General features: G+C 47.5%; 1 protein-coding gene across 1 annotated transcript; it reads left to right on the forward strand.

The window, feature by feature from the left end:
• Positions 1-1959: 1959 nt before the first annotated feature.
• FAM131C (family with sequence similarity 131 member C) lies at positions 1960-12200 on the forward strand (the record flags this gene model as incomplete). The annotated part of the gene is made up of 6 exons (XM_069096587.1): positions 1960-2097; positions 3270-3305; positions 3586-3679; positions 6432-6614; positions 7451-7561; positions 10883-12200. Coding segments are annotated over 6 exons (879 nt in total), but the record flags the coding sequence as incomplete, so codon positions are not given.
• Between the last annotated feature and the right edge of the window lie 41 nt (positions 12201-12241).

The following is a 12241-nucleotide window of genomic DNA, read 5'->3' on the forward strand; positions in this document are numbered from 1 at the left end:
GAATGTCAGAGCTGGAAGGACTCTTAGAACACAGAATGTCAGAGCTGAGAAGGTCCTTAGAACACAGAATATCAGAACTGGGAGAGGACTTAGAGAAGGAGGCTTGATTTAGAGATTGATGAATTGAGGACTTGAATCCTGTTCTGGCACTTCCTATAACTTGTGTGTTCTTGAACGAGTCACTGAACCTCTAGGCCTCTGTAAACTGCCTTGGACGACTAAGGCCTTTCCCTACTCTCCTTGGAGCTGGATGGCCTCTATATTTTATAAAGGAAGAAATGAAGACCAAGAGAGGAAAAGTGACTACCCAGAGCATTTGCATCTGGGTCTTCTTGCCCTGTTCTCAAGTGGCCTCCCACCATCCCACACATTGTCCCTCACCCAACAGAGCTTCACACATGGGCTGTACTTGTAGGGCATGGTGCCTAGTGGATACATGGTAGGTTTTTAAAAAAAGTTTGGTCCCTTCCCTAAAAACAACTTCTAGGTTGCAGTTGACCTGTTAAATGCAGGTGTTTCTGGCCCTTGCCCCTTCCTCTGAGAAGCCTTTACCTCTGCTGTTTTTCTTAGTCTCCTTCATTCCTCCAGTTCTTACCGGGGTGAAATTGGGGGATATATGGTCCCCCCAATTTCACCCCAGGGAAGGAAGGGATAGCTAGAGTCTGGAATGCATCCCCATAAGAAACCTCCCACCCATTCTCCTAACTGAGCAACTGCCTAGTTTTGCCCACCACTGCCCTGGGGTGGGCTGGCGTGACCCTGAAGTGAGTCAGTCCTAATGAAAGATCTCTCTGGGCACCATGGCATTCCTTCTTCCTCAAACAGTAAGAGGGCAAACCGAAGCCCAGGTCTATTGCCCTGTCTTCCTATTCCTTGGTTTCTCAAAAACCCTTCCCTTCTCACCATCTCAAGATGAAGCAACAGCCTCAAAAGCTGGTGTCAGTCTTAGGTTCAATTAGTAGAAGGTTGGTGTCCTGAACAAGGGAGGACCCGGGTCGTCTGTTTCCTCCCCTCATCAGACCAGTCTGGGGTATCATGCTTTGATCTGGATGTAAGATTATAGGAAGAACACTGTCTGTCCAGAGGAAGGCCACTAGGAAAGGAAAGGAAGAGGGATCATGCCGAGCCAAGATTGGTTAAAGGAATTGGGCATATTTACCCTGGAGAAAAGAAAACTCTTGAATAATTTTAAATGTTGTCATGAAGAGGAAGAAATAGCTTTTTTCTTCTTGGGCCGCGGCTGGCAGAATTGAGACAGTTGAGGATATGTTGCAGAGAGGCAGGTTTCAGTTTGATCAAGATGGGAAACATTACCTGACATTTAAAGATTTCCCAAAGTGGAACAGGCTGGGGGCAGTGGGTCCCCTTACACTCAGGGTCTTTAAGAAGAGACTAGGCGGCTACTGGCAAGGAAGGAATACTGAAGTGGGGTCTCCTATCCCAGCTTGGGGAAGGGGAAAAGCTCTGTGATGATTGAGGCCCCTGCCCATTGCAAGATTCCACACTTCTCTCTCTCTCCATCCTTCCTAGGGACACAGCTGCCTGAATTGGCCAGGCCCCAGGACAGTGTCTAATGGCCCAGGCTTCAAAGAAAGGGATTAAATTAAGGGCAGGGTCCGACCTTGGATATTCTCTGAGGCCAGATCCCTAATGCTGGCCGGCAGGAAGCCAGACAGAGAATTTAGACACCACCTTTGACTGTCCCCCTCCCCCACTCCTTCCAGGACACTTCTTAGCTATGTGACCCTGGGCAAGTCACTTCACCCTGTTTGCCTCAGTTCCCTCAGCTGTAAAATGAGCCGGAGAAGGAAAAGGAAAATGACTCCAGTATCTTTGCCAAGAAAACTCCAAATGGGGTCATGGAGAGTTGGACACGACTGACACCAATAGAACAAAAACAAGCACTCTTTCCCTGCCTAACAGGGGTTCCCTTCCTCTATCTCAACCCTTTTTATTTAGCTCATGCTCTTTCTTCTTCCAGAATTGTTCACAAGTGCCCACAAGGACTGCCCTCTGCCCAGGGACATAGATTGCCCAGCCCCAGACCTCCCCTCTGGCTACCTTCCCCCTGCTGCTGCAGACCATGTCACCAGCAAGGTAAATGACATCCCTACATTCCCTCACCCCACCCCAATTTTCCTGTACCCCCAGGCTATACCTGGACCCCTATTTCCCCCCCCCCAAAGAGGACACCACTGGGATTGGGGGTCCCTTCTGATCCTCTGCCAACTTTGACAATTCTACAGCAGATTCAGACTCCCTACATCTGTGGTGTTTGAGGCAGAGTCAGAGGATCTGGGTTCGAATCTTGACTCTGCTACGGGCTTGCTATGTGATGTCAGTATCCTTATCTGTAAAATGAAGGGTCTGGAAATGGAGGGTTCTTGGTATGGTACCTTGGAAAGTATACTGGATTTGTATTCCGAGAAACTGGGTTAAAACCCTTGATTTTGCTTCCTGAGGCAAATCCTCCCTTAGATACTAACCAGCTGCGTAACCTTGGGAAAGTCAATTCCCTTCTTTAGACCTCAGTTTCCATATCTGTAAAATGGAGATAATAGCACCTACCTCCCAAGGTTGTTGTAATGAAATAATATGTATAAACTGCTTTGCACACCTTAAAGCACTGTAAAAATGTTGACGGTTATTATTACCTGTGTGACTTTGGGCAAGTCACTTAACTCCCCCCCCCCAGCCTCAGTTTACTCATCTGTGAAATGAGGGGGTTGACTAGATGACTTCTGAGGTCCCTTCCATGTAGAGATCTATGAAGAGATAATGAGGTATCAATTTCCCAGTTATCCAGGCATCCAGCAATACCTATATTTATTTTCCAGACCTGCTAAGGGGCACTCAGTCCTGCTCTCTGGCTGGATAAGCAGGTTACTGGGCTCTCTACTTCCTTCCAGGAACTCTGGCTGGCCATCTTTCTTTGATGAGCATAGGTGGTATAATTAAGTCAATCAGTAAACAAGCTTTGATTATATACCTACTATGTGCCATGCACTGGGCTAAGTTCTAGAGATAGAAAGAAATACAGAGACACAGCACCTGCCCTCAAGGATCTTCCAGTCTAATGGAGGGGACAATATGTGAATAGCATCACACACAGAAGACAGAGAGGGCAGGTGAAGGGAGAATCTGAAAGAGAAAGGCCCCATGGGCGAGGGGGACCAGTAAAAGGCCTCTTTCAGAAGGTGGGATTTGAGTTGCCTGATGCTCTCTTGGAAACTTGCTCTGCCTGAATCCCCTTTTTCATCCCAATTTAGGAAAAACAAATGGATTTCTGTTGGGATCCCTGGCAGGTCAGTTGACTTGCCCCAATGTCCTCCTCTCCACCAAGCCCCTACCCCATGCCTGGCCCTTTGGCATGCTGTCACCCATCATATAGTCCTTGTTGGGTCCTTTGGGAAAAGTTGGGGCAGAGGGGACAAGGTGGGATCTCAACACACCAACCCTGGGCCATCCCTTCCCCAGCATCTCGTTCCATGGTCCTGACCCAGTGACTGAGATTGGCACAGGAGGGGCGGGTGTTGTGTGACTAGGGTTCTGCCCACTGATCCTCCCTTTTTCTTCTCCCTTCAGAAATGCTTCCGGACCCCCAATGGCTTCCTGTCTGAGTCCAAGTCCTGCTCTAGCAATTACAACGTGGCTGCCCTAGCCACTTCATCCCTGGTGGGTACGTACAGACAGAGCGCAGCTTTACGGCACCTGGGACAGATGGCATGAAACTGATTTCTAAAGACTCACCCCGCCAAGGGAGACAGACACTTGCTAGATGAACAGGGCGGCTCATACTACTCATAGATTGTTGTTTGTCCTTCATTCTGGAAGAGGACCATGACAACAGGAAAGTGATGCCCTGACTTGGAAGTGTATTAGATTGAAGTGAGGCAGGGCTTTGAAAAGTCACCAGCCTCACTTTCTCCTCCAGAGTCATCTGGGTCCAATGGCAAGATATAGCTGCCCCATTGGGGACCCAATTGGCCAGTTCCAGTTGGGGGATGCAGCTCCTCTCCTCTCCCCTCCCCTTCTCTTCTCTGGTCTCCTCCTTCCTCTCCTTTTGTTCATATAGTGTGTCATACCCTTACCTGAGGGTACTCTGCCCAAAGGAATGTACATTTTGACCACTGAAACCTAGAAAGATAGCTAGATATCCTAGAAAGATATCTAGAAAGATAAAAAAATCTTGGGGTTTATAGTCTAGATTTCTTTCTTAAGAACCATGCCTTAAACCCAAATCACTCTGACTTTCACTGATTGGCCAACAATAGGTCCCAGCCTAAGGCCCAGTTGGTCATTGTTTGAGTCCGATGGCTCAGAGTGAAAGTAAATAGCGATTATTTCTGTTTTGGTCAGAAACCCTGAGGGTCTTCCCCTCCCAGATTGATTGATTTTGAGTAGGTAAAAAAAGCCTTCCCTCTGCCCCACCCCACTCATTTCTTCCCTAGCCTTAATCGCTGAATGGGCATTGCCTCAGTCAAACTGAGACCTGGAAAGATCTTAGCTTAAAAAGGCCAAGATCTCCCACTGCATCTGGGGCCATCTCCAGATGTCCTGATCTGTATCTGGCCACTAGACCCAGATGGCTCCATAAGAAAAAATGAGGCTGGCAACTTTGCACAGTCTTCCCTCACTTAAATCCAATTCACTTGCAAGTCATGGCATCATTTTCCTGATGTCATGGTCCTCTTCAAGAATGAAGGTCAAACAATAACCACAAATGAACAGGGGAGGGTCATAAAACTGGACTAAGCTAAAGAGGAGTTTATCTGGTAGACACTGCCACAAGTAAGCAACTTCCTATTTTGCCTCATTATTCTTTCTGACTAGGTACTAAAGTCAATTGTTTCAATTACCCTGGGACAAAACGAAACTAGGTATTAAACTTAATTTTTTTCTAACTCCCTCTAAATTTTGGTGCCCTAAGCCAAAGTCCTAGTTGCCCCACCCTCGTAATGGCTCTGAACAGACCTTTGCCTGGACCTGCTATCTTCTATACTCCTCTACCAGAGACCAGTCCTTAGAAGATATGGGTCAGAAAGCTGACCCTCCAACAGCAATTTATCAAGTGTCTACTACATGTCAGACACTCTTCCAAGAGGATTAGACCTCAAAGACTGTGTATTAAATGAGTAAGGAAAAAGGGTAAGGACATTTCATGCAGGGGCAAATACAAAGAATAAACTATGTCACACCTGTTGGAGAAAGAAGAGGAGCTAAGTTGGACAGAACATGGAGCTTGTGCGTAGGAGGCGTGAAAGACAGACTCCCCTCCCTCCCACACCACGGGCCAGGCTTATTCCTGCCACCTTTGCTCCAGCTGTTTTCTCTGCCTGGAATGCCCTCTCCATCATCCTTTATCCCTCTATCCTTCAAGGTTCCATTTAAGCTCTGCCTCCTCCAGGGAGCCTTTCCCAATTACCCTCAGCATCAGCAATCTCTCTCTTCTCCAAGAGGGAATATGATGTGATAGAAAGGACCCTGGATGGAGGAACAGGACTGGAATCCTGGTCATACTACCTACCTGTGTAATCCTGAGCAAATCACCTTACCCCTCTTAGATCTCAGTTTCCCCAGCTAGAAGATGGGAAATTGGACTCCATTTCTAAGGTCCCTTCCAGCTCTGAGTCCACGAATCCCTACAGAACTGACTGATTCCTGCAAGCCAAAAATTATCTGAGGATCCATTAATAGGTACTGCTGCCAATCAACAACGCAGAGCTATGATAAAAAAAAATCACTTTATTATATGTACAAAAATCAGTGAGACCGGAGCAGCAGTATCAGCCAACTTTTACAGGTTTTGGTTACATAAGCAGGATGGGAACAGTGGAATTTCAAAGAGTAAATAAGAGAAGATACTGATTTACAGATAGAAGAACAGATGGCAGAAGGGGGAGGTCTGAGTCTGGTGAAACAAGGTACTAGCCAGTTAACACCAGAGCTGCAGCTGATATTTCAAGCTGCAAATTTGCAAACAGACAGAGCAGGAACTAACCAGATAACAGTAGGGCTATAGCTGATATCTCAGCTTGATTTTACACGCTAGCGATTTTATGTGACCTGCCCATCGTAAAGTAAGCCAGAAACTCTCTTATCACACTACTCTACTTGATTCTAGAATGCAACATGCAACATTGATGTGTATTTTGATGGTGGCACAAGGTAGTACAGGATCGAGAACCCTGGCTCTGTTGGTAGACCTGGCTTCCAATTCCACCTCTGGTACTTACTACCTGTGTATGACCTTGGGCAAATCCCCTCTGCCCCCTGAGCTCCATGTTCTCATTTGTTAAGTGAGGAACTGAGACGAGATGGCCTCTGGCATCCTCGAAGCTCCAGATCTGTGATCTAGGATCCAGTGGGCATAGCCACATTGGTGAGAATGGGAGGAGGGGATAACTGACCCAGCTTCTCCACATGCTCAGGTGTGGTGCAGAGCATCAAGGACCACATCACGAAGCCCACAGCCATGGCTCGGGGCCGAGTAGCCCACCTGATCGAATGGAAAGGCTGGAGCGCTCAGCAGTCGGGGTGGGACCCATCGCCAGCGGAGGAAGAACATTACAGCTACCTCCCTGATGAGCTTCGAGAGGCTCGATTTGCTGCAGGTCAGTGGGTTGGGGAGATGGCGAAGCCAAGGGGCAAAGGACTGGTACTGAGGTCAAGGCTCCACGGAGCCTCAGATGACATACTTCTGCCCAGAGGGGAGACTAGAGTGGAAGAAGAATTGGACAAGATCAAAAGACCCAGATTCAAATCCTGACTCTCCCTCTCATCTGCTTTGATCCTGAACAAGACACTTAGCCCTAATGAGCTTTAGTTTCCTCTTCTACCAAACGGGGATAATCATAACTAAGCTACCAACCTTACAGGGTTGTTAGAAAACAAATGTTTTGTAAACTTTACAGCAATATAGAAATATCAACTATTATTATCAGGTGGGCTCTAGACCATTGAATGGACATTAAATCATTGAGTGGACAGTAAGTCATTGTATGGGCATGGGATTAGCACCCATAGGAGCACTAGACCATTAAATGTGCATAGTTTTGGGTGGATAGGTGTTAGACCATTGGATTAGCATAACATCATTAGGTGAGCCTTGGACCATTATAAAGGCATAAGATTATTTTGTGAGCATAGAGTGGTTAGATGGGCATTGGACCATTGGCTGGTTGGAGTAGAATGTTTCCTGGGCACTGGATCATTGAATTGGAATGAAATCATTGGGTGGGCACTGGATCATAGGTTAGATAGAAGATTGCTAAGTGGAAATTGGACCATTGGATCATTGGATGGAGATTAGATGGGGATCATTGGGTAGGCATGGGAAAGAGCCTAAAGAAATGTCTCCCTCCATTGAATCTGCCCATAGAAGCTACCAGTGGGACATAGAGTAGTGTCTGCTACCAACTCCAGCCCATTTCTCTCCTTCTCAATACAGGTGTTGCCGAACAGTTTGCCATCACAGAGGCCACACTGAGTGCCTGGTCCTCAATAGAAGATGAAGAGATGTGCCATGGAGAGAGTTCCCAGGATGTCATCCCCCTACACGGTATGTTCCCCTGGGGGTGGGGGTAGGGGAGCAAAAGGAGAAAAGATGAACAAGGCAATTTAATTATATTCAGAAAGAATTTATAAGTGCCTTCTATGTGCCAGTCACTGTGCTAAGTAATACAGAAACAAAAAAGAAACTGTTTCTGCCCTCACAATCTACTGGAGGGGGAAAACAACAGGTACATAGATAAGAGAAAACAAACAACTATACATATATATGTACACATACACACAGGTGTGCATATGCACACCCACACAATACACATATACACATACATGTACTTATGCACATATGCCTACACACATACAATACACATGCGTATGCACACATACACATGCACACAACTACATGTACACATGCAATACATATACATGCACATGCACACATGCAATACACATACCCACATACACATGCACAGTGCAATATATACATACATGCACATATACACAATGCACACGTACACACATGTGCATGTGTGTACACATATTACACACATACATATACACGCGTACACATACATAGTGGTACAAGGTTGTACACACATATAAACCAAATTTATATAGCATATGTAACAGAGAGAATTGTAATGGAGAGGTCACCGTTATAGAGAATAGTATAGGCCTTTTGTGGTGGTGTTCATTTGTTTCAGTCATGTCCGACTTCCTGACGCCATTTGGGGTTTTCTTGGCAGAGAAATGGTCTGCCATTTCCTTCTCCAGCTCATTTTTACAGATGAGGAAACTGAGGCACAGGTGAAGGAACTTGCCTCAGATCACACAGTAAGTGTCTGAGGTCAGATTTGAACTCAGGTCTTCCTGATTCCAGGCCTGGTGCTCTGTCCACTGTGTTGCCTAACTGCCCCCCAAAACAGGTGACAGTGAATATGAAAATAGTATCAAATACTTTACAAAAGTCCAGTAATGGTATTCTACATGCAGGACTGATGATTTCATCAGAGGCTGCATTCTGGCCTGATAACCAGACAGATTATAACAACTCCTTCCCCCAACCCCCATGCCTTGGTAGTCTTCATGACTGTCTTCATGAGTCATTGGGTCTAAAATAAACCCCATCCCCCAGTGGCCAGCCCTCTGGTGATGAGAATCTCTGAGCTGAGTGGACACTCCCACATTTGACACGGTTCCAATGTGCTCAACTGTGCCAAGGCCCACACGCCACTGGCAAAGCCTTGGGAGCCCAGGGTCACCTCCATGCCCCCATGAGGGATGGCTGAAGATGATTATGGGATGAGATCATTGACAAGGTTTTATTTTAAAGCGCTACCTACGTGTCTTCTTCCCTAATGCTCCACAGATCCTCTCATTAGAAGGCCCCCTTTATGAATGGATGAGAGTAACAATGGAACAGGAAGTGACATTGGGAGACAGCACCAACCTCAGGTGCCTGTTCATCACACAGGACAGGGCCAGAAGCTGTCCATGGGCCACAAGCAGGGACCAGAGCAGCCCTTCCCCTAAATGGGGCGGGCGGGAGGGCCAGAGCTGGTTGGGATCAGGGTAGGGAAGAGAAGAGGCGGTCCCTGAGCAAAGAAAGGGAGGGTGAGAGTATGGGAACATGTCATAGGAAATGCTTTAGCACTTAGAGTTCTACTCTTGGAATTTTCCATTGATCCAGCATTGGACCATCCCTGTCCAGCCAGAGTGAATGCTAAGCAGCAAGGCTAGGTTAGTGCAAAGAGCCTGGCCTCAGTCTACCTTTCCAACTCCATCATACATTACTCTCCTTCATGCACTCATCTGTCCAGCCAAACTGGCCTCATACAGCGTCAGGGGTTTTAGGAGGCTCAAGAAGACTGTGGATGTAGAGCTCTTTGCAGACCTTAACATCCATGCTGTTATTAATGTTATTATTATTATGTAGTGCCTGCTTATTATTATATTATCAGCTAGGTGGCACCATAGTGCATAGACCTCTGGACCTGGGAGCAGGAAGACCAGAGTTCAAATCCAGCTTCAGACACTTATTAGCTGTGTAACCTTGGACAAGTCACTTAACCTCTGTCTGCCTCAGTTTCCTCAACTGTAAAATGGCAGTAATAATAGCATCTTCCTCCCAGGGTTGTGTGAGGTTCAAATGAGTTCATCTTTGTAAATTGCTTAGCACAGAGCCCAGCACCTAGTACCTAAATGCTTCTTACTTTCCTATTTTTATGATTAATAATAATGGGCTTCTAAGTCTAGTGATGACTTCATTTCCTGAGTCTTCTAGTGCACTCATGCTGAGCTCAAGATTTATAGAGTGACATAGGAGTGTGCTGATAGATGTTTAACAGCCAGGCTGGGGTGGGTGGGAGAAGAATGTATGTAAATCCTGTTAAGTTTGATCTGAATCATTAACACTTTCTCCATCACTTTCTTAAGTCTGGAAATCAACAAAACAATAAATCCTCCTGATTGGTCTGGCTTGCTGGTTTCTGAGGTGTAAATTTTCACACTGAAAATTTCACAATGGGTCTAGCAAGTTAGAGCTGGCTCCTGCCCTGGAATGTATCAAAAATCCTAGGACAGTTTTCCTTCGTAATGCTGCCTTCTGAATCAGAGGAGTTTGCATTAAAGTCCAGTTTTACTGAATTCTGAAGCTTAGGAAATTGAGTGTGAAGATAATTCTCTGTCAGAGCACCGAAAACAATAGTGTTTGCTAGAGTGATGGCATCCCTAAACATAACAGGAAACACTTAGTATATGAATGTCTAGTTCCCACCTCTGGGCCTTTGAACTGACTGTCCCCCATCCCTGGTGCACTTTCCCTCTTCACATCCCTTAGTTTCCTTCAAAGCTTAACCCCGGCACACCACCTTCTTCCTACAACCGGTCATTCCTTAACCCCTATCTTTCACCTCCATGATAAAAATCACCTTGTATTTGTTTTTTGTAAAAGCTTACACATGTATATGTTGTCTTGCCAGTTAGAACGTAAGCTTCTGGAGGGCAGGGACCATTGGGGGTAGGAGTTGTTTGTTTTTGCCTTTACATCTCAAGAGAGGACCGGTACCTGGCTTGCTGATTGATGGATTGGCCTTGGAGTCAGAATATATCGGTTAGCCTTCTGGTACTAATATCTTATATGCCCATAGTTCATTTAGCCACAGGACTTCCTGGCCTCATGGAATCATAGATTTAGTGCTGGAAGGAAGCTTGGGTCAACCTCCTCATTCGACAGATGAGGAAATGGAGACAGAGAGAGGTCCTGTCACTTCTCAAACAAGGAGATCCGGGAAAAGGAAGGGGGTCCCACCTGAGGGATAAAGGCTGGAAGGGGTCAGGACCCAATCCTAACTCTCGCTTCCTTGACTTACAGACCTCGGGAGCATGTACCTGCAGGACAGCCTCCTGAATGGGCCCTTGCTAGATGGCAGCCTCCAGGCCTTCTCCTCCTCACTCTCCTCATCTCTCCCTGCCCCTGGCCTGCCTGCTGAGAGTTGGGACTCCCCCGAGGAGCCTTCTACAGCAGGACCATGGCCGCCCAGCCCTGAAAAGCAGCAGCTGCTGCTGCGGCAAGGAGAGCCAAACACCAGTGAGGGCCAAGGCCAAGCAGAGACCAGGACCCCGCTCGATGGCTCTCTCCACTATGTGGACAGCAGCTCCCTGTCAGAGGATGAGGTCTTCTATAACTGAGGCCAAGCCCTAGGCTGGCACTGGGCTGGGCCAGAGAAAGACACCAGTGGGAGGAAGGAGGATCGGGGCCCCTCCTTTCTTCACTGACCCCATTGACCTCCCTGCCCTGATGCTCACACCATGCCAGGAGATGCCACCAGGGGCCTGCTTGCCCCATCAGCTGTGGCCCAGGACCACAGGGCATCAGAGTTCCCAATGTCTAGAGCTGAGGGCTGCTCCCCTGTAGTACAAGGACTCATGCCTCTCCTTGGGTCCTCTGACATCTGGAAGAGATGGGCAAGTCAGGCACCAGGTAGGCATGGGGCCATGGTGGAGTCATTAAGACTCCTTAGGAAACCAATTGGTGCCTCAGTTTACCCCCTTGTTCAATGGGAGCCATATCCCCCAAGCTCTTTCCTTTCTCTTTCTCTTTGGAAGGCAAGGTTGGGCAGACGCTGGCTCATGAGTCTTCTTAGATGCCCCTCCATCCCACAGTCTCTGACTTTCTTAGCCCTTCCTTGGGACTAAGCCGAATACTGAGCTCTGTGACATCAAGAGTGGCCCCTGAGAAGTCTCCCTGCCATCTCCTTAGTGGGGGTATGAAGGGCACTGAAAAGTAGCAAGGGATTGAGTGGGGTGTCTGAAGCCCTGGGTTCCATTCTCAGTCTCCCCTCCCAACATCTCACACTTCTACCAGGGCTGGGGGAAGCTCTCTCTCACCCCTCACTCCCTCTAGGCTTCTTCCTGCCCTCCTCCCCCAGCCCTCCTATAAGGTGGTGATGCCCTCCCCTGGCAGCTAAAGGACCCCTTCTTGTCACTGTGATCGTCTGTCCATTCTCACACTGTAGCACTTCCTGGACACCCCAGGGATTGACTCCCAACTTACTGGAGATCCTTCCCTGATGTGTCCCAACAGGCCCCCTTGGTGGACAGTCTTCCTCTCTCTCTCTCTCCAGCGGATCCCTCCCCTTTCCCTACCCCCTTGTTCTCTGAAGACATTAAAGTGGTGGGTTTGCCCAGTAGCTAACATCGTGATCTCTTGGGGGTTGGGGATGGTAATTCT

Source organism: Petaurus breviceps, unplaced genomic scaffold, assembly GCF_028583685.1.
Source record: "Petaurus breviceps papuanus isolate PSGF00001 unplaced genomic scaffold, PetGlider_PUasm1.0 243650, whole genome shotgun sequence".
Taxonomy (NCBI): Eukaryota; Metazoa; Chordata; class Mammalia; order Diprotodontia; family Petauridae; genus Petaurus; species Petaurus breviceps.